At 35.0% G+C, this 27,501-nt stretch overlaps 1 protein-coding gene and 1 long non-coding RNA gene across 2 annotated transcripts in view; both read left to right on the forward strand.

The window, feature by feature from the left end:
• Positions 1 to 27,501, forward strand: part of LOC147843774 (uncharacterized) — a 321,977-nt gene that overhangs the window by 82,988 nt on the left and 211,488 nt on the right. The window lies entirely within an intron of this gene.
• On the forward strand, positions 7,185 to 27,320 carry myl2a (myosin, light chain 2a, regulatory, cardiac, slow). The gene is made up of 7 exons (NM_001386804.1): positions 7,185 to 7,232; positions 14,896 to 14,988; positions 19,534 to 19,609; positions 26,359 to 26,463; positions 26,554 to 26,632; positions 26,889 to 26,937; positions 27,014 to 27,320. Exons 1-7 carry the CDS (start codon positions 7,230 to 7,232, stop codon positions 27,116 to 27,118), a joined length of 510 nt encoding a protein of 169 aa, NP_001373733.1. The 5' UTR covers positions 7,185 to 7,229; the 3' UTR covers positions 27,119 to 27,320.

The raw sequence follows: 27,501 nt of genomic DNA on the forward strand, positions 1-27,501 counted from the left end.
TTTCAGTGTTATTTACTCTCACTTACTATAGTAGATTAACAGTTTTAATAGGTTTTTATTTTAAGTTGTCTATTTTCTGTTTACTTTAGGTAAAAATCCTAACAATTGTGTGTTTGCTGTTTAGATTTTATTTATATCAGCGGTTCCCAAACTTTGATGTGTGCACCCCTAGAAGTGCGCAGACCACCAGGGGTGCGCAAGAGAATGTTTGTAATGGCAGAATATATTTATTTATTTTTATTTATCTTGGGTAAACTTCATATTTTTAAGAGAAAAAAAAAATCATTGAGATAAAGTGAGAGAAAAAAATCACATTACAGATCGTAATTTACAACCTATGCATACTCATCTCGCAGTTTCATGTCTGCGCCACATTAGCCCCGCCCTTTCACGTTAGGCGCTAAGTGATTGTACATTTGTCTTTTTTTTCCTGCTTACTTTAATCAACAAAATGGACACCTGGTTAAAAACTGGCACTTTAAAAAAGTCAAGTGAGAGTAGGGATGAACCATCTACATCAGGTTCTTCTATGGAGATGTGCAGCAGCATTGAATATATGAACTCAGGAGATAACAAACGAGGTGAAGAGGCACAGAGGGAACAGAGAAATCCAGCAGAGATGTACTTATGAAGAGAATTAGACCTACGCTAGAGAGTGAGAAAATGCCAAGTATAGCGGCAGTTACATTGGTTTCAGGTTTACATGGATTGGAGATGCAGAAAATCCAAATGCACATATATGGTCCGGCACTTACAAACAAGACATTGCCACTTGCAAGACATGCCTGTAAGTGTTTTTTTTTTTTTTCAAGGAAAATTGGAGGAACTGCAGAAGAAAATGGGAGGCACAAAGGAACAGTAGCTTCCATTCGAAAAGTTGCACCATCGGTTTCCTGGGTACACTGCAGCATCCACCAAGAAGCTCTAGCAATGAAAAACATGCCAGATGAACTTTTGTCTGTAGCTAATGTGAAAATGGAATGGACCGCCAACTTATCCAGTATATATTTTACGCAGCGAATGCCCTACCAGCTGCAACCCATCACTGGAAAACACCCATATACACTCATTCACACACATCCACTATGGACAATTTAGCCTGCCCAATTCCCCTTTAGTACATTGTGTTTGGACTGTGGGGGAAACCGGAGCACCCGGAGGACACCCACACCAACATGGGGAGAACATGCAAACTCCACACAGAAGCACCAACTGACCCAGCCGGGACTCGAACCTGCAACTTTCTTGCTGTGAGACGATTGTGCTAATAATAATAATAATAATAATTATAATAATAATATATTAAATACCAATGTCCTGTTTGTCAAACTTTGGACCCAAGTAAAGTTGGGTTAAAACAACCCAGCATTTTTTAGCATGTGCAGTTATGATGACTGCTGTATTATATGCTAAACGCAACATTCATAACTCCAAATCAAGTCGACCTGCAAAATTCAGAAGCTTCAGAAATCTGAATCTGCGATAGTTAATGGGGACGTTTGAGGGTCACAGATGACGTATTGATTTTGTTGCTATTGGTTTCATTGATCGGTTGATTGATTGAAGCTCACAGAGACACAATATTGATTTTCCACAGCAAAGTCTGAGGAATATGAAGGAAAACCCGCTACAAACCCAACATATAACACATATTAAACATTACATAGCTGCTATTTTAAAGTCTTTCCTACATTAGACTACATTTTGTATTACTTTCCTATTTAGATTTAATATGTTCATGTATTATATAATATAATATTCAGGGTTTATTTACGAGTGCTGGGAATCCTGAAAAAAAGCTTCAATTTCAATCTAAAGTTTTCAAGGTTTGAAAAGTGCATACATTTTTGAGGGGATAAAGTGGTTGGAAATAGTGGAGCTGCTTTCATAATTATGGATCTTAATAAATGGGTCATAATAATGAACTGATCAAATGAATCTTTGTGCTTTTGTATAATAAAATGACAACTAAATGCATGGAGATTATCACTTCACGAGTGAAAATTAAAGTAAATATAAATTTAGGATGAAACATGACACATTTAAGATGAGAATAAACGACGGTTAGGCCAGTAAATGAGCAAAAAATAAAATAACTGTATAGTATAGTATAGTATAGTATAGTATAGTATAGTATAGTATAGTATAGTATAGTATAGTATAGGATTCTATAGTATAGTAATCTATAGTATAGTATATTGTATAGTATAGTATTTTGTATAGTATAGTATTCTATAGTGTAGTATAGTATAGTACAGTACTCTATAGTATAGTATAGTACTCTATAGTATAGTATAGTACTCTATAGTACAGCGTAGTATTCTATAGTATAGTATTCTATAGTACATTGTTCTACGGTGTAGTATAGTATAGTATAGTGTAGTGTAGTATAGTATAGTATAATTTATAGTGTAGTATAGTAAAGTATAGTATAGTATAGTACAGCATAGTATTCTATAGTATAGTGTTCTATAGTATAGTGTTCTATAGTGTAGTATAGTATAGTTTATAGTATAGTATAGTATATTTTATAGTGTAGTATAGTATAGTATAGTATAGTACAGCATAGTATTCTATAGTATAGTGTTCTATAGTATAGTGTTCTATAGTATAGTATAGTATAATTTATAGTATAGTATAGTATAGTATAGTACAGCATAGTATTCTATAGTATGGCGTTCTATAGTATAGTGTTCTATAGTGTAGTATAGTATAGTTTATAGTATAGTATAGTATATTTTATAGTGTAGTATAGTATAGTATAGTACAGCATAGTATTCTATAGTATAGTGTTCTATAGTATAGTGTTCTATAGTATAGTATAGTATAATTTATAGTATAGTATAGTATAGTACAGCATAGTATTCTATAGTATGGCGTTCTATAGTATAGTGTTCTATAGTGTAGTATAGTATAGTTTATAGTATAGTATAGTATATTTTATAGTGTAGTATAGTATAGTATAGTATAGTACAGCATAGTATTCTATAGTATAGTGTTCTATGGTGTAGTATGGTATAGTATAGTATAGTATATTTTATAGTGTAGTATAGTATAGTATAGTATAGTATAGTATAGTATAGTATAGTATAGTATAGTACAGCATAGTATTCTATAGTATAGTGTTCTATAGTATAGTGTTCTATAGTGTGGTATAGTATAGTATAGTTTATAGTATAGTTTATAGTGTAGTATAGTATAGTATAGTACAGCATAGTATTCCATAGTATAGTATTCTATAGTACATTGTTCTATGGTGTAGTATAGTATAGTATGGTATAGTATAGTATAGTATAATTTATAGTGTAGTATAGTATAGTATAGTACAGCATAGTATTCTATAGTATAGTGTTCTATAGTATAGTGTTCTATAGTGTAGTATAGTATAGTATAGTTTATAGTATAGTATAGTTTATAGTGTAGTATAGTATAGTATAGTACAGCATAGTATTCTATAGTATAGTATTCTATAGTACATTGTTCTATGGTGTAGTATAGTATAGTATGGTATAGTATAGTATAGTATAGTTTATAGTGTAGTATAGTATAGTATAGTACAGCATAGTATTCTATAGTATAGTGTTCTATAGTATAGTGTTCTATAGTGTAGTATAGTATAGTTTATAGTATAGTATATTTTATAGTGTAGTATAGTATAGTATAGTACAGCATAGTATTCTATAGCATAGTGTTCTATAGTGTAGTATAGTATAGTATAGTTTATAGTATAGTATAGTATATTTTATAGTGTAGTATAGTATAGTACAGCATAGTATTCTATAGTATAGTGTTCTATGGTGTAGTATGGTATAGTATAGTATTTTTATAGTATAGTATAGTATAGTATAGTATATCTGAACACATGGCATCTGATGTATGAAAGTATGTAATTAGCCACAATTGTAAAGTGCTTAAATTTGACTTTGTACTTTTGAACCCTGAATATTCCTTATCATAAGAGTAAATTGTGTGTATTTACTGGTTTATTTATGCTTACATGTTTTATGCTTTGACTTGGAGACTTGTTTATTACAAGCAACTGTCTCTTATTAAATATACATGTGAGATATGACATTATTATCATCAAACATGCACAAAAGCATTGATTATGAATATAGTTTGTGTTGTTCAGATTATGAAAAAGCTGAATCTGCAGATGTAGAACTGATACAACTCGTAAAAAAACATTGGGGTTGATTCAACCCAACATTGGGTCAACAATTGAAAAAGTGCACCAGCGACCTTCTTGCTGTGAGGTGACAGTTACACACTGCGCCGCCGCACCGCCCTATTTAATATTATACTAGTTATTTTTTCATTCATTCATTTTCTTGTCGGCTAGGTCTCTTTATTAATCCGGGGTCGCCACAGCGGAATGAACCGCCAACTTATCCAGTACGTTTTTATGCAGCGAATGCTCTTCCAGCCGCAACCCATCTCTGGGAAACATCCACACACACACACTCATAAACTACGGACAATTTAGCTTACCCAATTCCCTGTACTGCATGGGGGAGCACCCGGAGGACACCCAGGCGAGCACAGGGAGAACATGCAAACTCCACACAGAAACTCCAACTGAGCCGAGGCTGTTATTTTTCAAGATAATATTATTCAGCTTAGGTCAGCTGAAAGGTTTAACTAGATTAATTAAGAAAACTAGGCAAGTGAGGTTAATTAGGCAAGTCTTCTTAAGGGGACTAAAAATATTGACCTAAAAGTTATATAAAATATTTAAAAAAATTGCACCCAAAGTAAAAAAATAACACTTTCACCAGAAGAAAATATATATAGTAAATACTGTGAAAATGTCCTTTCTCTGTTTATTATAACCAAACATGCACAACAGCATTGATTTGCATATAATTCTAACTCGTGTGGCTCATAATATGAAAAAGCTACACACACTAATGTAGATACAAATAAATACACTCTAAAAGCATGGTTGTTTCAAGCCAATGCCGTCTCAAATACGGACAAACGCAACTGTTGGGTTAATTAGTTTCAATTAAATTTAGACAAAAAAAATGTTAACCAACTGTTGGGTTTGTTCATATCATGACCCAACACTGGATCAAAACAATCCAACAAGTTTTAGAGTGTAAATATGCACATATTTGAACATTTAATCAGAATCTTGCTGTTTGCTTTCAGCAGGAAAATCATTAATTCAGATTTTCTCCCTTTGAACAAAGAAGAAGCCAAGAATAAGCCATGCACAGATCAATAGCTGATCAATGATCAATAACCATCCTCAGATGAGGGGAGATCGGGTTACTCTTTAATAGGGTTTAGATTAGTGAGACAAGAATTAAAGTAAATCTTTCGAAAGCAAAATCTTTAATCAAACAGTTTTGAATAATAACAGATTAATAATAATGAAGAATTTAGCTATTAATTAATATTAATAATAATAATAATGATACATTTGCTGAAGAAAATGGGAGTGGGGTTTGCTATGGCAAAATCACCATTGTTCTAATTGGTTCCTAAGTGATTGCTAAAGTGATCTGATTTGTTGGTGGTTGCTAGGTTGTTCTGAGTGGTTGCTAAAGTGGAATGTGGAAAAAATAGGTTCTTAGCATGGCAAGCTGATCTGTTGGCTGCTCATTCTTTAAAATGATTGGCAGAAGCTTTAATTCAACCCCATTTTGATTATGCTGCCTCATTTTGGTGCTCACAGAGTATGAAGGAAAAATTACAAAATTACCAAGATCGATCAAGGAAATAAAAGAGTTAAGGAGGTTCAAAAAAGCCATCAAAAGATGGTTGTTTGAGGATAATTAGTCTGCATGGTGGACGAGGATGTTTTATTTTTTATGTTACTTAATTGTGATTAGGGTTGCAGCTGGAAGGCCATCCACTGCGTAAAACATATGCTTAATAAGTTGATGGTTCATTCTGCTGTGGCGACCCCTAATTGTCCTATCATGTATAACACCTCAATGGTTACAGGTTTTCAGCATTCTACAAAATATCTTCTTTTCTGTTTAACAGAAGGAAGTATCTTATAAAGGTTTGAAACAGAAAGGAAGATATTTTGAAGAATGCTGAAAGCCAGTAACCATTGATTTCCATAGTATTTATGTTGTCTTACTATGGAAGTCAATGGTTACAGGTTTTCAGCATTCTTCAAAATATCTTCTTTTCTGTTTAACAAAAGGAAGTATCTTATAAAGGTCTGGAACACAAAAGAAGATATTCTGAAGAATGATACAAACCTGTAACCACTAACTTCCATATTATTTATTTTGTCTTACTATGGAAGCCAATGGATACAGGTTTTCAGCATTGTTCAAAATATCTTCTTTTCTGTTTAACAGAAGGAAGTATCTTATAAAGGTTTGAAACAGAAAAGAAGATATTCTGAAGAATGCTGAAAGCCAGTAACCATTGACTTCCATATTATGTATGTTGTATTACTATGGAAGTCAATGGTTACAGGTTTTCAGCATTGTTCAAAATATCTTCTTTTCTGTTTAACAGAAGGAAGTATCTTATAAAGGTTTGAAACAGAAAAGAAGATATTTTGAAGAATGCTGAAAGCCAGTAACCATTGACTTTAGTATTTATTTTAGACACATTTATTTTAGGCATTTGTAGCTCCGCCCTCTTCTGAAAAGACCACAATCTCATTTGAATTTAAAGCCACAGTCACCCAAACACCACAATTAGGATCAAAGCCTGAAAGGGTCAGCTTCAGAGAGTTAGAGACATCATGTGTGTGATATTTAGAGCTCAAACTGAAACACACACACTCTAGAGACTGCAGAGACGCATTTTACAGCTTGTAAAATAGGGCATAAAAGGTCTTTCAAGGAAAAACTCACTTAATTGTGACTGAAAATGTTTTGCTTGTCTAGAAAATGTTTCTTGATTTCAGACTTCTGTGATATTTGGACTAGAAACAAGACGAAAACCCCCAGTAAGAAGTGATAAACCCTGAAATAACCAGGACGGTGAGGAGAGATGAATATACGGGCGTCTCCAAACAGCTGAGCACTTCTCATTCATAAGCCTGCCATTTTAAACCCCATCACAATGAGTGTGTAGTTGTGTGAGTGTGTGTGTGTATGTAGGATCATCATCTACCTGTCACTTCCATAACAGGCCATGTGTTATTTATATCGGCCAGTAGACATCAGTGCAGATAATCTACAAAAGGCCGTCCATCCCATTGTCCAGAAGCATTCGGGATCTCCTCATTGTCCTGTTCTCCTGCATCCGGCATGGTGAGTTACCGCACTTTTACTCCGGATTCATACTGCAAAAACTACTTTTCTTACCTACTTGGAGTTTTTAATCTGGTTTCTAGTGCAAATATCTAAAACTCAAGAGCATTTTCTGGACAAACTAATTATATTGTCTTGTTTTCAGAAATAATGAGTCAATTACTTTGTATATTCGTCATTAGTTTTCTCTTTTCATTTATTTTTATTTCCTGTCACTATTTACTCTCATTAAAGCTTTTCCAAACCTTTATGACTTTCTTTTATTTTGTTGAACACAAAAGAAGATATTTTGAAGAATGCTGAAAACCTGTAACCATTGACTTCCATTGTATTTATTGTATCCTATCATGGAAGTCAATGGTTACAGGTTTTCAGCATTCTTCAAAATATGTGTTTGACAGAATAAAAAAGAAACTCATAAAGGTTTGGCACAAAAAAGAAGATATTTTGAAGAATGCTGAAAACCAGTAACCATTGGCTTTCATTGTATTTATTATGTCATATCATGAAAGCCAGTGGTTACAGGTGGTCATCATTCTTTAAAATATCTGTTGGGCAGAATAAAAAAGAAACTCATAAAGGTCTGGAACACAAAGGAAGATATTTTGAAGAATGCTGAAAACAAGTAACCATTGACTTCCATAGTATTATTATTTTTTGTTCTCCCATGGAAGTCAAAGGTTACAGGTTTTGATCGTTCTTCAAAATATGTGTTTGACAGAATAAAAAAAAAACGTAAAGGTTTGGCACACAAAAGAAGATATTTTGAAGAATGCTGAAAACCGGTAACCATTGACTTCCATAGTATTATTATTTTTTGTTCTCCCATGGAAGTCAAAGGTTACAGGTTTTGATCATTCTTCAAAATATGTGTTTGACAGAATAAAAAAAAAAAAACGTAAAGGTTTGGCACACAAAAGAAGATATTTTGAAGAATGCTGAAAACCAGTAACCATTGACTTCCATAGTATTTATTGTGTCCTATCATGGAAGTCAATGGTTACAGGTTTTCAGCATTCTTCAAAATATGTGTTTGACAGAATAAAAAAGAAATTCATAAAGGTTTGGCACACAAAAGAAGATATTTTGAAGAATGCTGAAAACCGGTAACCATTGGCTTCCATAGTATTTATTATGTCCTACCATGAAAGCCAGTGGTTATAGATGATCATCATTCTTTAAAATATTCTTTAAAATATCTGTTGGGCAGAATAAAAAAGAAACTCATAAAGGTCTGGAACACAAAGGAAGATATTTTGAAGAATGCTCAAAACCGGTAACCATTGACTTCCACAGTATTGTTTTTGCAGTGATTCTCAAAGCATCTCCATCAACGTGCATTGAAAAAGGCTTTTCTTACTCATACAGCACATCAGGAAAGTTCTAGATAGCGCTTCACTCTTTACACATTTTTTATGGCACAGCCTTATTCCAAAATGAATAAATTGATTGATTTCCTCAACATTCTACACACAATCCCCCATAATGACAATGTGAAAACAGAGTTTTAGAAATTGTTGCAGATTTATTAAAAATAAAAAGCTGAAAAATCACATGTACATCAGTATTCACAGCCTTTGGCGTGAAGCTCTAAATTGAGCTCGTGTACATTCTGTTTCCACTGATCATTCTGGAGATGTTTCAGCAGCTTCACTGGAGTTCACCTGTGCTCAATTCAGCTGATTGGACATGATCTGAAAAGGCTAAACCTGTCTATATAAGGGCTCAGGGTTGACAGTGTATGTCAAAGCACAAACCAAGCATGAAGACAAAGGAATTGTCTGTAGACCTCAGAGACAGGATTGTCTGGAGGCACAGGGCTGGGGAAGGTTACAGAAACATTTCTGCTGCTCTGAAAGTTCAATGAGCACAGCGGCCTCCATCATCTGTAAGTGGAAGATGTTTAGCCACCAGGACTCTTCTAGAACTGGCCGGCCATCTAAGCTGAGTGATCGGGGGAGAAGGGCTTTAGTCAGGGAGGTGATCAATAACCCGATGGTCACTCTGTCTGAGCTCCAGCGTTCTTCTGCAAACAGAGGAGAACCTTACAGAAGGACAACCATCTGTGCAGCAATCCACCAATCAGGCCTGTATGGTAGAGCGGCCAGACGGAAGACACTCCCCGCCTGGAGTTTGCCACAAGGAGGACTCTCAGACCATCAGAAACTAAACTCTCTGCTCTGATGAGACTCAAACTGAACTCTTTGTAGTGAACGCCAGGCGTTACGTTTGGAGACAAGCAGGCAGCGCTCATCAGCAGGCTAACAGCATCCCTACAGTGAAGCATGGTGGTGTTGGCATCATGCTGTAGGGATGTGTTTCAGCAGCAGGAACTGGAAGACTAGTCAGGATAGAGGGAAAGATGAATGCAGCAATGCACAGAGACATCCTGAATGAAGACCTGCACAAGAGTGCTCTCCACCTCAGACTGGGGCGACGCTTCATCTTCCAGCAGGACAATGACCCAAAGCACACCGCCAAAATATCAATGGAGTGACGAAGCCAGAGCCCAGACCTAAATCCTATTGAACATCTCTGGAGAGATCTGAAAATGGCTGCACATCGTCACTTTCCATCCAACCTGATAGAGCTTGAGAGTTCCTGCAAAGAGGATTGGGCAAACATTCCCAAAGACAGGTGTGCAGAGCTTGTGCATCATATTCAAAAAGACTTGAGGCTGTAATCTCTGCCAAAGGTGCATCAACAGAGTGTCGAGCAAACGCTGTGAATACTGATGTACATCTGATTTTACAGCTTTTTTATTTTTATAAATTTGCATCAATTTCAAAAACTCTTTGTTCACATTGTCATTATGGGGGATTGTGTGCAGAATGTTGAGGAAATAAGTGAATTTAATCTATTTTGGAATAAGGCTTTAACATAAACAAATGTGGAAAAAGTCAAGCGCTATCAATACTTTTTGGATATACTGTAGATTTTTGTCTTGTTTTTCATCCAAATATCTCAATCTTCTGAAATCAAAGAGGATTTTCTACACAAACACTAAATATTTAAATAAAGAGTCAAAATGAATTGAGTTTTTGCATAAAACAAGCTAAATTGTCTGCCAATGGGGGAAGTGAAATAATCTTGTTTTTCTATTTGACATTAGAGTATTTCACTTACCTCATTTGCAGAGTATTGTGCTTGGAAAAGCTCACTTAATTTGGACTCATTACTGAAAACAAGACAGTATTTTTTGCTTGTCTAGAAAATGTTTCTTGATTTCAGAAATTTGGGATATTTGCACCAGAAACGAGTCACAAATTCTAAGTAATGAACACTTTTTTCAGTGCACTATGATGAAGATGCTTTGGGCTGGAAAACATTAATCACACTTAAAGGGACAGTACACCCAAATATGAACATTCGATATTACTTGTTTAAAACTTTTAAGAGTTTCTTTCTTCTGTTGATCATAAAGGAAGATATTTAGAAAATTTGTATTTATAACTTTTGTCTGTTTTTTCTACTATGGAAGTGAATGGTTACAGGTTTTCAGCATTCTTCAAAATATCTTCTTTTGTGTTTCAAACCATTATGAGTTAAATTTATTCTGTCAAGGTTCAAAACACAAAGAAGATGCTTTGAAGAATGCTGAAGACCTGTAACCACTGACCCCCATAGAAAGACTAATTAAACACTATGGAAGTCAATGGTTACTGGTTTTCAGCATTCTTCAAAATATATTCATTTGTGTGCCAAACCTTTATGAGTTTTTTTTTTAATCTCTTTTAAACACATATTTTGAAATAGGCTGAAAACCAGTAACCATTGACTTCCATGATAGGACACAATATATACAATGGAAGTCAATGGTTACCGGTTTTCAGGATTCTTCAAAATATCTTCTTTTGATTTCAACAGAAAAAAAGAAACTCATAGAGGTTTGGAAAAGCTTTAATGAGAGTAAATAGTGACAGGAAATGAAAATGAATGAAAAAAGAGAAACTAATGACAAATCAAAATAATAATCGCATCGTTTTAAAGTTTTCCAATTGACCTTATTCTAAAATGTGGAAGTGTGGCTGTTTTCGCGATTGTCTTTGAACTTCCGATTCAGTCGCCTATGGGAGAAATGACTAGGAATAATAAACGGCAGAAAACGGTCAAACTACTTGCTCTACAAACAAATGTTTGCATGACTACACAGACCAAGTAGAATAATATAATAAGGAAATATCAGTTTGCAACATCAAACAGCGAAACGAGCAGTTTTTAATGTCTAAAAATGAATGGAAGTGAATGAGACCGGAAGTCTCGAGCCAAAAAGATTCAAATGGCAGCGCCCGCTCGTCGGCGAAGAATAAGGTGAATAAGATTTAAAGGGACAGTTCACCCACAAACTCTGTTTAAGTATCTTTACTCTGAACAAAAAGAAGATATTTTGAAGATTGTTGAAAACCTGTAACCATTGACTTCCACATTTGTTTGTCCTACTATGGAAATCAATGGTTACAGGTTTTCAGCATTCTTCATATTATCTTCTTTTGTGCTCAACAGATGAAAGAACCAGATAAAGGTTTGGAAACACTCGAGGGAGAGTACATTTTTGGGTGAACTATCCCTTTATTAAGAACAAATGTAGCAATTAAAAGCAAATAAAACATTTTAAAGCTGAAAACCGGTAACCATTGACCTCCAGACAAACAAATACAGTGGAAGTCCAGCTTTTTCTAAATATCTTCTTTGGTTGTTCAATAAAATAAAGACAATAATGTTTGTATACCAGATAAGTTTTTGTTTTGTTTTGATATTATGCGCAATTTTAGTATCTAATTTGACGGCATTTATTTGTTGTTAGTAAAAATATAATAGTTTATCAAATAGTATAAATAATTTTTTCTAAATATTTCACTTAAATATAAAATCTGTAGATTTGCAGAAAAATGACCCAATAAAAAAAATTTATGTATATGTATATATATATATATATATATATATATATATATATATATATATATATATATATATATATATATGTATATGTATATATATATTAGTGCTGTCAAAATTACTGCGTTAATGCATGCGATTAATTTGAAATAAATAACGCATTCAAAAAAAAATGAACGCAATTAACACAGTTTTGTTTTTTTTTGTTTTTTTCTGTTGTGGGCGAGTACAATTGTTTGTATTCAATACTTATTCGTATAAGTATTATAATTATTATAATTTTCCATATCTGCAATGCCTGTATTTTGGCTTTTTTTTGCAGTCCACTTAGAATCCAACATGGAAATCAGTGTTTTCTTTATTGGCATTGATTGTTTTAAAATTCAAATGTCATTAACATGCCTGTGTTTTAATTTCTGTTATAAATATGGCTGTCAAGCAGGATCTTGATGGTTTATTGTGGGTTTGTTGTTTACATGAAGATATCTGTGTTACAAGTTAAACACAAATTCTAATAAACAGTTATATTTTGAATTTAAATAGTTTTAATTTGCGTTTACATTAGTTTTACATTTGAATAGCCAAAATTACAAGTTTCGGTCTTTTAAATGCGATTAATCGCGATTAATTAAAAGAAAGAAAGTGTGATTAATTAGGTAATTAAAAAAAAAAAATTATCAATTGACAGGACTAATGTGTATATAAATAATATACAATAATAATATGATAATATTATAATACTAAAACAAAAAAGACTTTCTCCAGAAGAAAAAACATTATCAGACATACTGTGAACATTTCCTGAATCTGTTCAACATCACTTTGGAAATATTTAAAAAAGAAGATAGAAAATTCATATATATATATATATACACACACACATAAATATATTGTAAGAATTGAAATATTACAAATATTTTTGATGTCTTTGACAATTCAAAACATGAGCTGAAAACAGAGACTGGTGACTTCACAACCCAGCAAGGGGGAATGCGGGAAAAACCAGTTCCTGCTGCATTTGCATCTGAGTCTGCTGAAACTCAGCTTCATCCCCCCAACTCACGCATATGGTCATTTCAATGTTTGAACGTTCTAGATTAACCAAACTGACTTTAGCTATTATGTTTGATATCATTTGAAATGTCTCGGTGTGATTGGTACAATGGTCTCATTCTCTCAAAAATAGACATAATCAGAACAATAAATATATAACTTCAGGCATCTTTTGAACCACTGTGAGGGGTGTGACTTTTACACTAAGTGTGAATGCCTTTTTGTTATTCACACCCCCTTCCTTGAGGGAATTCTTGGATTATTTAAGGTAAGGTCCGCGAAAGATTCAGGGCGATTCTGCCTAACCAGATCAGCCCATAACATGGCTGGTTCATGTTATGTATATTTCAAAGTCAGGAATGCATCTTTTTCATCTTGGATTTATCTTTGATAATTTGATGTTTTGTATTGATCGTTTATGAAATGACTGATTGAATTTGGCATAATACATTTACCTGACTAATAAATTATGTTTTGAATTATTCAAACCTCGTGTTATTATCACTGATAAATGTTGTTGTCCATAGCACTACAAGCCACTGTACAGGTTAGTAACGGACTAAAACATGTTAGACGGAGCAGCGTGGCACACTATACAATGTTGGTAGAGATCCGACTAACAAATTGGCCTTTATTCATGTATACTTGGACTGTAAAAGGCCAACTATTTAGAACAACAAAATATTGTTGAAACTACTTTAAATGTGGATATTTAGGCCTTCATCTACAATAGTATAATCCTGCGCGATTATTATTAAAATACTTTGTCTTGAATTAGTAGATAACAGATCTATGGGGACCACATAAAAATCTCCTAAATTGAGTAAGTAGGGTTCTGCCTTTTTAGGAGAGTGGTTAATCGCCTCTGTTTAATGACCAAGACTGACAAGCTTGTATTAAGAGATTGTATACCCGGCCGGTGCAAGACTCGAGATGCTATCGGAATCTGAGTAAATGAGAATAAGGTATAATAACAAATCAAAAGAATATTCAATCATAATCTAAAATAATGTGAGAGGAAACAAAATAATCTTATCAATGTTTTATAATTGGAGTCAGATAAAACGAGGATAAATATATTAATATTCTAAACCACCTCATACTAAAATTGGAGTCAGATATGAGTTAAGTTTAAAATAAATCAACATTGTGCACTGGAAAGACCGAACATGCAGTGAACCTTCATCCACCAGTGGATACCGTCATTGGACCAACTGGCTGGACCCTACAATATCATATATATATATATATATATATATATATATATATATATTTGAATTTTCTATCATCTTTTTTAATTAATTTAAAATAATTAACGGATTCAAAAAAAAATTACGCATTTTTTTTTTTTTTTTAAAGAAGATAGAAAATTCAAATATAAATATATATTCAAATCATGTATATATCTCTGGCTTTTATGTGATTAATCCTGAGTTGTTTTAACCCAGCATTGATTTGAATATGGACACTGAAGCACAGTTTTATCAATCAAATTTAAATGACACTTTTTAACCCAGCAGTCGAGTTTGTCACGATCACAACTCCTGCATTGTGTTACAACAACCCAGCGGTTTTTGAATCAGTGAATCATAGTTTGAACTGAATCATTGACTCATTGATTTATTCAATGTTTGAACTCGGCTGATAATGAATCAAACTTTCAAGCGGTTTTTGTAACAGAAAGTAAAAAACCAATTGTGTTTTACTTCTGCAGGCTCCTAAAAAAGCGAAGAAGCGTGCGGCTGAAGGAGCCAACTCCAATGTCTTCTCCATGTTTGAACAGGCTCAGATCCAGGAGTTCAAGGAGGTCTGAACACTTTCACCCATCATCACTGCACACTTTGGGCCCTATCTTACACCCGGCGCAGTGTGGCACAAGGCACAGCGCAATAGTCTTTTGGTAGTTTCAGCTTGGCGCAAGAGTGGTTTTGAGGCGTTGCGCTACGCTGTTTAAATAGCAAATGCATTAGCGCTCATTTGTGCACCCATAGGTGTTCTGCTCTAAAAAGAGAGGCGTTCTGAGGCGGACCGCTGGCGCGTCGCTATTTTGAGAAACTATAATAGATTTTTCAATAGACCAAAACTAACCCGGTCTAAACTCCAGCGCAGAGTTGCACCTCACTTACACACTGCTTAATACACACAAGAGAGCAATAGGCAAATATCTTTACATATGAAAACATTTAAATATTAAGGATATATATAGGATATAATAAGAATAGATATAGGATATAAATATAAAGGATTAAAATATTACAAAACATATTATTTTCTAGCCTACATAAATATGAAAAATCCAGCATGATCTCACGAGAAAACGTAAGTATTTTACGTTTTGCCAGTTTAGTGTTAGATCGAATTATATCGTACGAATTCATACGAATTAGCCACTAAATGAAAAAGTTACGAATTGCCTTGAGATTGTGTTGGAAAAATCACTGCTTTTATGTCTTCTTCATCTCGGGAGGCTTTTTCAGTTCATTCATAACAATTTGCTTTTGTATAATGTTATTATTATTAGCAGTATTATTTATTATATCCATATTTATATTTGTTTTATTAAAAACAAGCTTAGATTTGCCCACCTGTCAGGTTTTAGACCATATGGGGCACAGCATGTGTTTTAGGATATAACTCAGGTTTTTGAGCACATTTTGTTATTGTTTTTCATTTTTTCGTTTGCTGGAAATTAGAACTGAATTTAGAAATAGTTTTGAAACGAATATTTGCGCTTAACAAACGAAATTAATTATTTATAGACTAATTGATGTCTGTGCGTAAAGGTTTCCCTATCCAAGAGCGAAAGTGAAAGTGATCCATTATCTCTCATTCTCACGCAGTAGATGCTCTGTTTAACAGTTTTCTGTTAAAACACTGTGAACTGTTTGCTTGTGAAATGCTCAGTTTTTCCACTTAGACTTACTTTGCGTCCTGTAAATAGTGAATGCGCTCTTGACGCGACGCAGCTGCTCTTAAAGGGAATGGGAGATGAGACTCTGATTGGTTTATTCTCAAAACACACCTATAACTCATTAAGAAAATAAACTCAACCCTTTTAGACCATGCGCCACGGCGCAAAGCAGATTTCCGTCCTTACATTATCAAAAACATGTCCTGACACGCCCTGAAAGCATTTTGCTCCCTGCGTTTTGCACTCTGCGCATGGACCGTCAAAATAGAGCCCTTTAAGTCAATAGTTCATTCAATTTTTAATTTTCCTTCGGCTTAGTCCCTTTAGACACAGCGGAATGACCCGCCAACTATTCTGGCATATGTATTACATTGCAGATGCCCTTCCAGCTGCAACCCAGTACTTGACAACACCCAAACACACACACACAATCATACACTACGGCCAATTTAGTCGATCAATTCCTCTATAGCGCATGTGTTTGGACTGTGGGGGAAACCGGAGCACTCGGAGGAAACCCACGCCAACACAGGGAGACTCCACACAAAAATGCCATCTGACCCAGCCGGGACTCAAACCAGCGACCTTCTCACTGTGAGGATGCGAATATGATCTGAGAAGCACTTTAGGGTTTCAGCACTGAGGATGCATTAATCAGGGCAGTGTTTTCATTGTGGGATTTAGCGCAGAAGAGCGCAGCTGCTATTGTGTGCGTCTTTCTCTAAAGCTCCCTGTGGAATCTGATATTCCTGTCTGATCCCTATTGAGGGCCGATATATGTATTTATAGAGACCCTCCTTAACATAGCGGATTGGCTGAATTCTGCCGGGATAACAGACACATTTGCGGCATTGTGCATCTGCAAGTGTCTCCACAATGGAGGAGCCTAGCAGATAAGTATTGAACACGTCATGTTTTTTTCCTGGGAATAATATTTCTGAAGGAGCTGTTGACTTGGGATTGAAGCAGATTTTGGAAAACACCCAAACAACACAAACAAAAAACACATCTGAAACATGAGCTGTGTGTAATAAGAATGAAATGACAATAGGAGAAGGTACTGAACTGCTGTAATGTGTTGAATACGTTATATTAAAGGCTTTAATGATGATGGCAGCTTAAAGACGCCTCTCATATGGAGAATGAAGACTCATGCACTGCTCAGGTGTGAGTTTCTCACCAACTTCAACAGAGTGTCAAAATCCTGATGGTTCTGTGGGTCTCGTCTATCAAATCTAAGCTTTATCTGTATTCTCTATTGGATTCAGATCGGGTGATTGGCTGGGCCATTCTGCAGCTTGATTTTCTTTCTCTGAAAGCATCTGAGAGTCTCCTTGGCTGTGTTTTGGATCATTGTCTTGCTGAAATGTCCACCCTGGCTTCATCTTCATCCTCCTGCTGATGTAGATGTTTGTTACGCCCCGTGTGGCTCGGAGGACGAAAAAGGGCTTAACACAATTATGACAACCCAATATTTTAAGAATTCCTCTAAGATGTTAACTGCTATGAATCAACACAGACAACGACGTGGCAAAGAAGTTGTTCGCTTTATTACAATAAAGATAAAGAAATGAATATTTAAAATCACCCAAAGTATATTTACAAATATGTACAATAAATGCAAAAAGTAAACAAAAATACCTGATGGAGGGAAGGAGAATAAGCGGTGCCAAATCAAAGAAAATAACAAATTAAACACCCGCTAACTAATCCCTCCCCCACCTCTAAATAACTAAAGAGAAATATGTAAATCATCTTCAGCGTCACACGCCCCTTATTCAACTGCACTGACTGGGACAAACATACATATGGTAGCACCCGCCTCTAACCTAGTGGAATAACAAAAAAATCTACTACGTGTGTGTAAAATGTAAGTCACGTGACATACTTCCCTTCACTTCCCTCTAGGTACTTTTAAATCACAAAAACTCCTTTAAAGCGAACCCGAGCACAAGATAGGCACCAAAAGTTACAAAAACACAGCAGCAACAAGCAACATGGATCCCCCTCTCATCTGGGCTGAGTCATCACTGGAGCGTTTAAATAACACCCATCCTCTTCTGATTGGTCCACTCAGGAGAACTCTGCCAACCAATCGGAACACCTAGATTTTAGAAGTATAGGAGACAGCAAATAGAAACAGAAAGGGGAGAAGGGAACAACAGAGCAACACCCCCAGGCATGTAACAATGTTGATATTCATTTACACTGAGAAAGAAAGCGGGTTGCTAAAGAACTACTGAGAGATCTCAGCTGCTGTCTGGACTTTCACTGCTGGAAAAGACCTTCCTTTCTTCATGTGTTCAACACTTTTCCCCTGTGTCATTTCATTTTATTACACATAACTTCATTTGTTAACTCATTACATTTGTTTTCTTTGCATATGTGGCTTTTTTTGGTTGTTATCAACATCTGGTCAACATTTCAAATCATTCAAGTTCAAGTTTTCATTCATTCATTCATTTTCTTTCTTGTCGGTTTAGTCCCTTTATTAATCCGGAGTTGCCACAGCGGAATGCACCGCCAACTTATCCAGCACGTTTTTACGCAGCAGATGCCCTTCCAGCCGCAATTCATCTTTGGGAAACATCTACACACACTCTCATACACTATGTACAGTTTAGCCTACCCAATTCAAACCAGCAACCCAGCAACCTTCTTGCTGTGAGGCGACAGCACTACCTACTGTGCGTCACCTTAATACTTGTTTTCCCCACTGAATATCATGTAAAATTAAGCAAGGGACCAAGAACTGAGCCTTGCGGTATCCCACAGTGTACTTTTAATCAATATAAAGCCTCTTCATTCACTGATATTAATGTATAATGTTGTAATATGTTCTGATGCAGTTCCGGTAATACTAACATGATTTTCGAGCCCATCTAATTGCGGTAAAATTTACAGTATTACTGTCAGTTTTGGTTATTTTCATAAATTTTCCTGCGGCTTAATCCCTTATTCATCCACAGCGGAATGAACCACCAACTATTGCAGCATATGTTTTAACAGCGGCTGCCCTTACAGTTGCAACCTAGTATTGGGAAACACCCATACACACTCACACTAGAGTCAGTTTAGTTAATCAATTTCTCTATAGCGCATGTGTTTGGACTGTGGGGGAAATCGGAGCACCCGGAGAAAACCCACACCAACTTGAGGAGAACATGCAAACTCCACACAGAAACATTAACTGATGCAGCCAAGGCTTGAACCAGCGACCTTCTTGCTGTGAGGTGACAGTTCTAACAACTGAGCCACCACACACCGTTTGTAGCTGGAGGGGATCTGCTGCGTAAAACATACTGTATGCTGGCTGAGTTGGCGGTTCATTCTGCTGTGGTGACCCCTGATGAATAAAGGGACTAAGATGAAGGAAAAAGAATGAATAACATATCCACTATGAAACAATTTAAACACAAAAATGTTTTTTTTTTTCTTCAGGCATTCACCATCATGGACCAGAACAGAGACGGATTCATTGACAAGAATGACCTGAGAGACACATTTGCAGCTCTAGGTTGGTTTACGCAGGTTTTTTTTTTGTTACTACATTAACAAAAGCTATCAATATATATATATATATATATCTTTATTTTTAGATGTCTTTATTTTTTATGTTTTTATTTATTGTTATTTTATAAATGACCCCAAACAAATGTTTTGATTCTTTATTTGTGTATCCCCTCTCATTATTTAAATATTAACATGAAATACACACACTATGATTACATGTATTTAGACCAAAATGTAATAGAAAAATATATACAGTTGAAGTGAGAATTATTAGCCCCCTTTGATTTTTTATTCACTTTTAAATATTTCCCAAATGATGTTTACCAGAGCAAGGAAATGTTTACAGTATGTCTGATAATATTTTTTCTTCTGGAGAAAGTCTGATTTGTTTTATTTCAGCTAGAATAAAAGCAGTTTTTAATTTTATAAACACCATTTTAAGGACTAAATTATTAGCCCCTTTAAGCTATATATTTTTTCGATAGTCTACAGAACAAACCATTGTTATACAATAACTTGCCTATTTACCCTAACCTGCCTAGTTAACCTAATTAACCTCTTTGAATGTCACTTTAAGCTGTATAGAAGTGTCTTGAAGAATATCTAGTCTAATATTATTTACTGTCATCATGGCAAAGATAAAATAAATCAGTTATTAGAGATGAGTTATTCAAACTATTATGATTAGAAATGTGTTGAAGAAATCTGCTCTCCGTTAAACAGAAATTGGGGGAAAAAATAAACGGGGACGAATAATTCAGGGGGGGGCTAATAATTCTGGCTTCAGCTGTAAATCTGATTATAATACTATATCGTATGAATTGTATTTATGATATTTACACACATAAAATGCTGGCTTACTTAAAGCCAATTTTGGGTGACTTTTTTTTTGACAAAACCAACCACTGGGTTTATTTTTTTTTTTTATTCAATTTAAAGCATCAAATAAAACCCAACATCTGGCTCTGTCCATATTTTACCCCACTTAGGTTAAAATAACCCAGCATTGTATTAGAGTGTAGTATTAATAGTGAAGAGTCTAATAACATGTGAAAATAAAATGAAATATGAACATATATATTTTTGGCGGTATGAATTTATATCAGAATTGACTAGAGCATATTTTTTCTGAGCTGTACTTATTTAAATATATTATAGAATTTAGCCTGACAGACATTTTTTTGGCTGTATTATATATATATATATATATATATATATATATATATTTATATTTATATATATATATATATATATATATATATATATATATATATTGACTAGAAGAATATATTTATTCTGAGCTGTACTTATTAAAATATATCATAGAATTCAGTGTTATACATACGTTTTTGGCTGCATTATATATATAGGCTATATTTATATCAGAATTAACCAGAACACATTTGTTCTGAGCTGTACTTATTAAAATACATTATAAAATTCAGTTTAATAGATACATTTTTGGCTGTATTATACAGTTGTCAGAATTATTCGCCCCCCTCTGAATTTTGTTGTTTTTTAAATATTTCCTAAATTATGTTTAACAGAGCAAGGAAATGTTCACTGTATGTCTGATAATATTTTTTCTTCTGGAGAAAGTCTTATTTGTTTTATTTCAGCTAGAATAAAAGCAGTTAAAAATATTTAAACACAATTTTAAGGCAGTGGCGCCCCCAGAAAATTTTCTTAGGGGTGGCCAGAAGAGGCCGCACCAAATCTTGGGGTGGCACACAAAAAAAAATAATGAATTCAGTGTAATGTTATATTTTTGTTTCTGGTAAATTAAATAATGTAGTTTTATTCATTTAATTAATTCTATTTGAAATATTGCAATTTATTCTTTGAAATAATTCAGCAAGTACATGTGCAAACCAAATAAAAATCTATGTTTAGTTTAAAAACACTTTTCATATACTGTATAAATGACTTCTTTTTTTACGTGCCTTTATTGTACATCATACGAGATATGCCATGTCTAAAATTAATGAAGATTAATGAGTTTATTATTCCCAGTGATGGGTTGCAGCTGGAAGGGCATCCGCTGTGTAAAAATGTGCTGGATAAATTGGCGGTTCATTCTGCTGTGGCGACCCTGGATTAATAAAGGGACTAAGCCGAAAAGAAAATGAATGAAAGAATAATGAGTTTATTAATTACCCAAACAAATGAACAAACTGAACAAAAGGCATTACTATACACACTCACTATACCTAATAATATTATTTATCCATATTGCTTTTTGAACCATTTTATTAATGCAGCTTCTTCTATTGATATACTGTAGCTTAAGGTAAATATTAAATAGCCATTGCTGTCTATTGAAGGTGTGTGCGTGCTGTCAAGGACGATCGGGGAGGGTAGTGGTGGTTCTAGTTTAAATGACACCCTGGGCGAACCACCCTATACACCCCCACCTCTCTTGAATTGTTAGATTTGTTATTCAATAAATATAACAATTTATTTATATTTATTCTAAATAAATACAATTAATATTAATATATAATTATTATTCTAAATAAACAACAGAAATCAGTCCTAAATATTACTGGAAAACAACAACTGGAGTGATATGCCAACATCACTTAAGAAACCTTTTGCATGAAAATGAATTCTGACAATTCTAAAGAATACAAAAAATGTATTATAGAATTATCTGTGGTCTTAGACCAGATCATGGCTGAGAAATCATGTTATGAAGTCTTACCTCCCTGACTCATTATCCATCCTTTCTGCTTTAAAGGCATGCTTAGTGAAAGTAACATCATCATCATCATCATCATCATCATCATCATCATCATCATTATATTATATAAACTTTAAACGACTTTCAAAACTCGCTGCGTGCCGACACTTCTGCACAAAAGGCTTTTACTCCGTTTCACGGCGCATGAGCGGTGCCTATTATGTCGGCGTGCATGCAAACAACCAACCGGGATTCACACAGGAGTGCGTGAGGCGCGCGGGAATGGTTTTCCGCGCGCATGCGTCAGTTTGCTTTCACCAGCATTGAACCAGAGGGGGAGAGCTACGTCAGTAACACCAACAATAATTTAGTGACTGCATTTTATTTATTTATGTATTTATTTATTTATCTAAATATTGGGAATTTATAAGTTCATTTAAATCAATAATGTCAACCGCAAAATTATATTGGGGTGGCCAAAGGGGTGGCCACAGGGGTGGCCAGAGTTTACCGAGGGGTGGCCGTGGCCACCCCTGGCCACCCCTTGGAGGCGCCCCTGTTTTAAGGTCAATATTATTAGCCCCTTTAAGCAATATATATTTTTTTCGATTGTCTACAGAACAAACCATCATTATACAATAACTTGCCTAATTACCCTAACCTGCCTAGTTACCCTAATTACCCTAGTGAAGCCTTTAAATGTCACTTTAAGCTGTATAGAAGTGTCTTGAAGAATATCTAGTCTAATATTATTTACTGTCATCATGGCAAAGATATAATAAATCAGTTATTAGAGATGAGTTATTATTGTGGTTATATATTATTATTATTAGTTATTATTCGTTATTATAAACTATTATGTTTAGAAATGTGTTGAAGAAATCTGCTCTCCATTAAACAGAAATTGGGGAAAACATTTAACGTGGGCGAATAATTCTGACTTCAACTGTCTGTCAATGTCAATTTTGTTTATACAACACTATTTAACACAACTATAGGTTGACCAATGTGCTGCACACTACAAGTCACAGCAGAGAAAAAACAAATAAATATATAAAATTAAAGCTAAAACAGACAATTTTCACTGATAAAATGCCGAATCAAAGAGGTAAGTTTTCAACCTACATTTAAAAGCAGACAGGGATGAAACAAATCTAATACAGAGGGGCAGAGCATTCCTCAACCTAGGACCAGCTACTGCGAAGGCACGGTCCCCTCTGCATTTCAGCCTCGACTGGGATGCATAACAATCTCTGGTTAGATGACCGAAGAGACCAACCAGGCTGATGCTCAATCAACATGTCTGACAGATTAGAAGGTGCCAGGCCATTTAGAGATTTAAAAACCAAGAGAAGCATTTCATTTATTAAACACTTTATTCCAAGTTTTTAAGTAATTTTAGGTTATACGTTTACTTACAACTTGCAGGAAAAAAAGATAAAAGATAAAATATATATTTCAAATGTCATGATGCGTTTAGCAGGCCTAAATAAGCTTTTTTGCATCAGGTGTTTACACACAAATTAAACAGTTTAAAAGTTTACAAACATTTAATGTTCTTTTAAAATAACTTTTGGTGCAATAAATAATTAGTTAGTGGAGAAACAAACAAAAATATAATTCGTATATTTTTCTTGGTAAAAAAAACCATCTTTTTAAAACAAATTTCGTTTGCTATATTTTATTTACTTAATTTTTATGTATCTTTTGTTGATCATTTATCAATAGACAAGAATAATGAATAACATTTGAGGTCATGCGCTTCAAAACAGGGTGAGGCAGTGCAAAGTATGTAGGGCTGTCGCCTCACAGCAAGAAGGTTGCTGGGTCGAACCTCGGCTCAGTTGGCGTTTCTGTGTGGAGTTTGCATGTTCTCCCTGCGTTCGCGTGGGTTTCCTCCGGGTGCTCCGGTTTCCCCCACAGTCCAAAGACAAGCGGTACAGGTGAATTGGGTAGGCTAAATTGTCCTTAGTGTGAATGTGTGTGTGGATGTTTCCCAGAGATGGGTTGCGGCTGGAAGGGCATCCGCTGCGTAAAAACTTGATGGATATATTGGCGGTTGATTCCGCTGTGGCAACCCCGGATTAATAAAGGGACTAAGCCGACAAGAAAATGAATGAATGAATGAATGAGCTTCAAAACACTTTCCGCTATGAACACCTTACTATTTTAGAAAAGGTAACCTAGTTAAAGTTATAAATATGCATGCAGCCTATTTTTGATTTCCTGACAAGTGCATTAACAGCAGCACTCACTGATATAATTGAGAAAGGATGAGCTCCTATTGGACAGTGTCATCCACTTGACGAAACTCGTCGTGGAGATGGGGGAAAAATTAAACATGCCAGACTTGCTGTGACGGTGTCGTGAGGCGTCGCAGACATGGTATCGGTTGTCATGAACTATGCCACACGAGAAGAAACGATTGAATCTTGTGTCACGACGCCCATTTGTCGTTTACGATTCCCTGCCTAAATCGTGTAATTTGACCGGGGCTTTACAATAGTCCAGTCTAGTGGTAATAAAAGCATGGATTATTGATTTCCATAGTTTTTAAAATAGATTTGACTATTTTTAAGAGTCGAAGCTAAAAAGCAGCAGGATTTGACCACTGCTTTAAATTGTTTGTCAAAGCTCAAGCCATCATTTTGAATAGCACCCAGATTTTGTTTACCCAGGGCTTCATAAACTAAATTTTTCAAGATTAACTATCGGTGCTCTGGGAGAGTTTGACTGGCCGAACAAAATCATTTCACTCTTACCTTCATTAGAATCTAGAAAGTTCAAAGACAACCAGTCTTTCACATCTGACAAGCACAGCATATATATATATATATATATATATATATATATATATATATATATATATATATATATAGATAGATAGATAGATAGATAGATAGATAGATAGATAGATAGATAGATAGATAGATAGATATATGGAGGCGTGGCACCTAACCCCACCCCTAAACTCAACCGTCATTGGGTGATGAGCAAATCGTACTAAATTGTACAAATTAGATCGTACGAATTCATACGAATTAGCCACTAAATGAAAAAGTTACGAATTGCCGTGAGATTGTGTTGGGTACATTTAGATATGATGATTTACAGTTGCCAATTTCCACAAACTGTTGCCTGTTTTTTTTTAAATAACTGCTTATCCCGTCCAAGACCTCACCTCTAATACCATACCTTTCTAATTTATTTACCAATATATTATGATTTATTGTATCAAATGACTTCTTTAAATCTATAAAAATTCCAACTGCCGTCTCATTTTTATCTATCTTATTAGTAATTTCCTCAATAGTTTCTGTTAATGCCAGAGATGTTGATCTATTTTTCCTAAAACCATATTGTTCATCAGCTAAAAGGATATGCGCTTCTAAGAGTCTTTCTTGTTGGCGCCAGTGGTGTAGTGGTTAGTGCGTCGACACATGCACTCCAGTGCTCGCGGAGACCCGGGTTCGATTCTGCCTTGCGGTCCTATGCCGATCCTTCCCCTCCTCATGCTTTCCTGTCAATTCTCGACTGTCCTATCAGAAATAAAGGTGAAAATCCCAAAGAAATTATTATAAAAAACAAAGAGTCTTTCTTAACTTAATAATGCATTGATGTTAACGTTGAACTATGATTAATAGATGCTGTATAAGATTATTCACACTTAGTTAATGTTACTAAATACATCAACTAACAGACCATTTCAAGCGTTACTAGCTTAAAGTGACATTTAAAGGCTTCACTAGGGTAAAGTTAGGGTAATTAGGCAAGTCATTGTATAACAGTGGTTTATTCTGGAGACAATCCAATGCTAATATTGCTCAAGGGGGCTAATAATATTGCTGTAAAACAATTAAAAACTGCTTTTATTCTAGCCGAAATAAAACAAATAAGACTTTCTCCAGAAGAACAAATATTAGAGGAAATACTGTGAGAAATTTCCTGAATCTGTTCAACATCATTTGGAGAATGTTTAAGAAAAGAATTGACATGTTGACTTCATCTGTAACAGTCAACTTACTGTATGTGTTTAAACATCTCATTTCCCATGATGCACCACTTCTCAGGGCGGCTGAATGTGAAACAGGAGGAGATTGATGAGATGCTGAAGGAGGCGTCGGGACCGATCAACTTTACCGTGTTTCTCACCATGTTTGGAGAAAAGCTCAAAGGCAGGTTTTTAAGAAGTCAGACAGATGCTGTCTATTAAACTCAGCGCATGACTATCGGTATTGACTGATTCCTGACCTGTGTGTGTGCAGGAGCGGATCCTGAGGAAACCATCCTCAACGCATTCAAAGTGTTCGATCCGGAGGGAAAGGGCATCCTGAAGAAGGAATAGTAAGATTTACATTTACATTCAGTCCTTTAGTAGATGCTTTTGTCCAATGTGACGTACAATTAAGGAGGCATTCAGAGATTCAACAAGAAGAGGCTGACAGAATTGATGCCAGAGGAGGGAGGGAAGGTTTCTTTAAATGAAAGTGGTTTCTACAGGTGGTTTGTCAAGCCCACTCACCTGTGCACAATGCTATTTATGAGATGTTGGGTGGTTTCTGTGTGTTTGTATGTTGATATCATGCATGTTTCTCTGCAGTGTGACTGAGATGTTGACCACACAGGCGGACAGGTTTTCACCAGAGGAGGTGAGCTTAATCTCTCTACAGTAAATGTGCTGGTGTTTTGATAATGCGGTGACTCTGACTGTGCATGTGTGTTCAGATGGAGCAGATGTTCAGTGCTTTCCCTCCAGATGCTGCAGGAAACTTGGACTACAAGAATCTGGTGCACATCATCACTCACGGAGAGGAGAAAGACCAGGAGTAGAGTCTTCAGTTCTCAGCCAATCACAGCACATCGCTCCGCATGGTCACGCCCACTCACCCGTGATTGACAGGCTTGACAGTTGATATACGTACTGCAAGTTTTTTTAATATATGATATCCTATTTGCACCTTGTCATATTACTTGTTGAAATGTACTTGCAAAATATTGTAATAGGTAAATAAATGGACATGAAATTTTGAGTTGAGTGGAAATTATTTTAATGTGTAAAAATATTTGAAATTTGAACTATGATTGAACAATCACAATGAATGAATATATAAATAAATAAATAAATAATTAAATAAATAAATATATAATTGTGTGTGTGTGTGTGTGTGTGTGTGTGTGTGTGTGTGTGTGTGTGTGTGTGTGTGTGTGTGTGT

This window comes from Danio rerio, chromosome 5 (assembly GCF_052040795.2).
Source record: "Danio rerio strain M-AB ecotype USA chromosome 5, GRCz13ab, whole genome shotgun sequence".
Taxonomy (NCBI): domain Eukaryota; kingdom Metazoa; phylum Chordata; class Actinopteri; order Cypriniformes; family Danionidae; genus Danio; species Danio rerio.

What these genes read in the sequence shown, in the direction of transcription:
- myl2a (NM_001386804.1), top strand. An exon ending in AGATCCAGGAGTTCAAGGAG is followed by an intron (nt 14,989 to 19,533) that starts GTCTGAACACTT and finishes TTTTTTCTTCAG; the next exon opens with GCATTCACCATCATGGACCA. An exon ending in GTTTGGAGAAAAGCTCAAAG is followed by an intron (nt 26,464 to 26,553) that starts GCAGGTTTTTAA and finishes GTGTGTGTGCAG; the next exon opens with GAGCGGATCCTGAGGAAACC.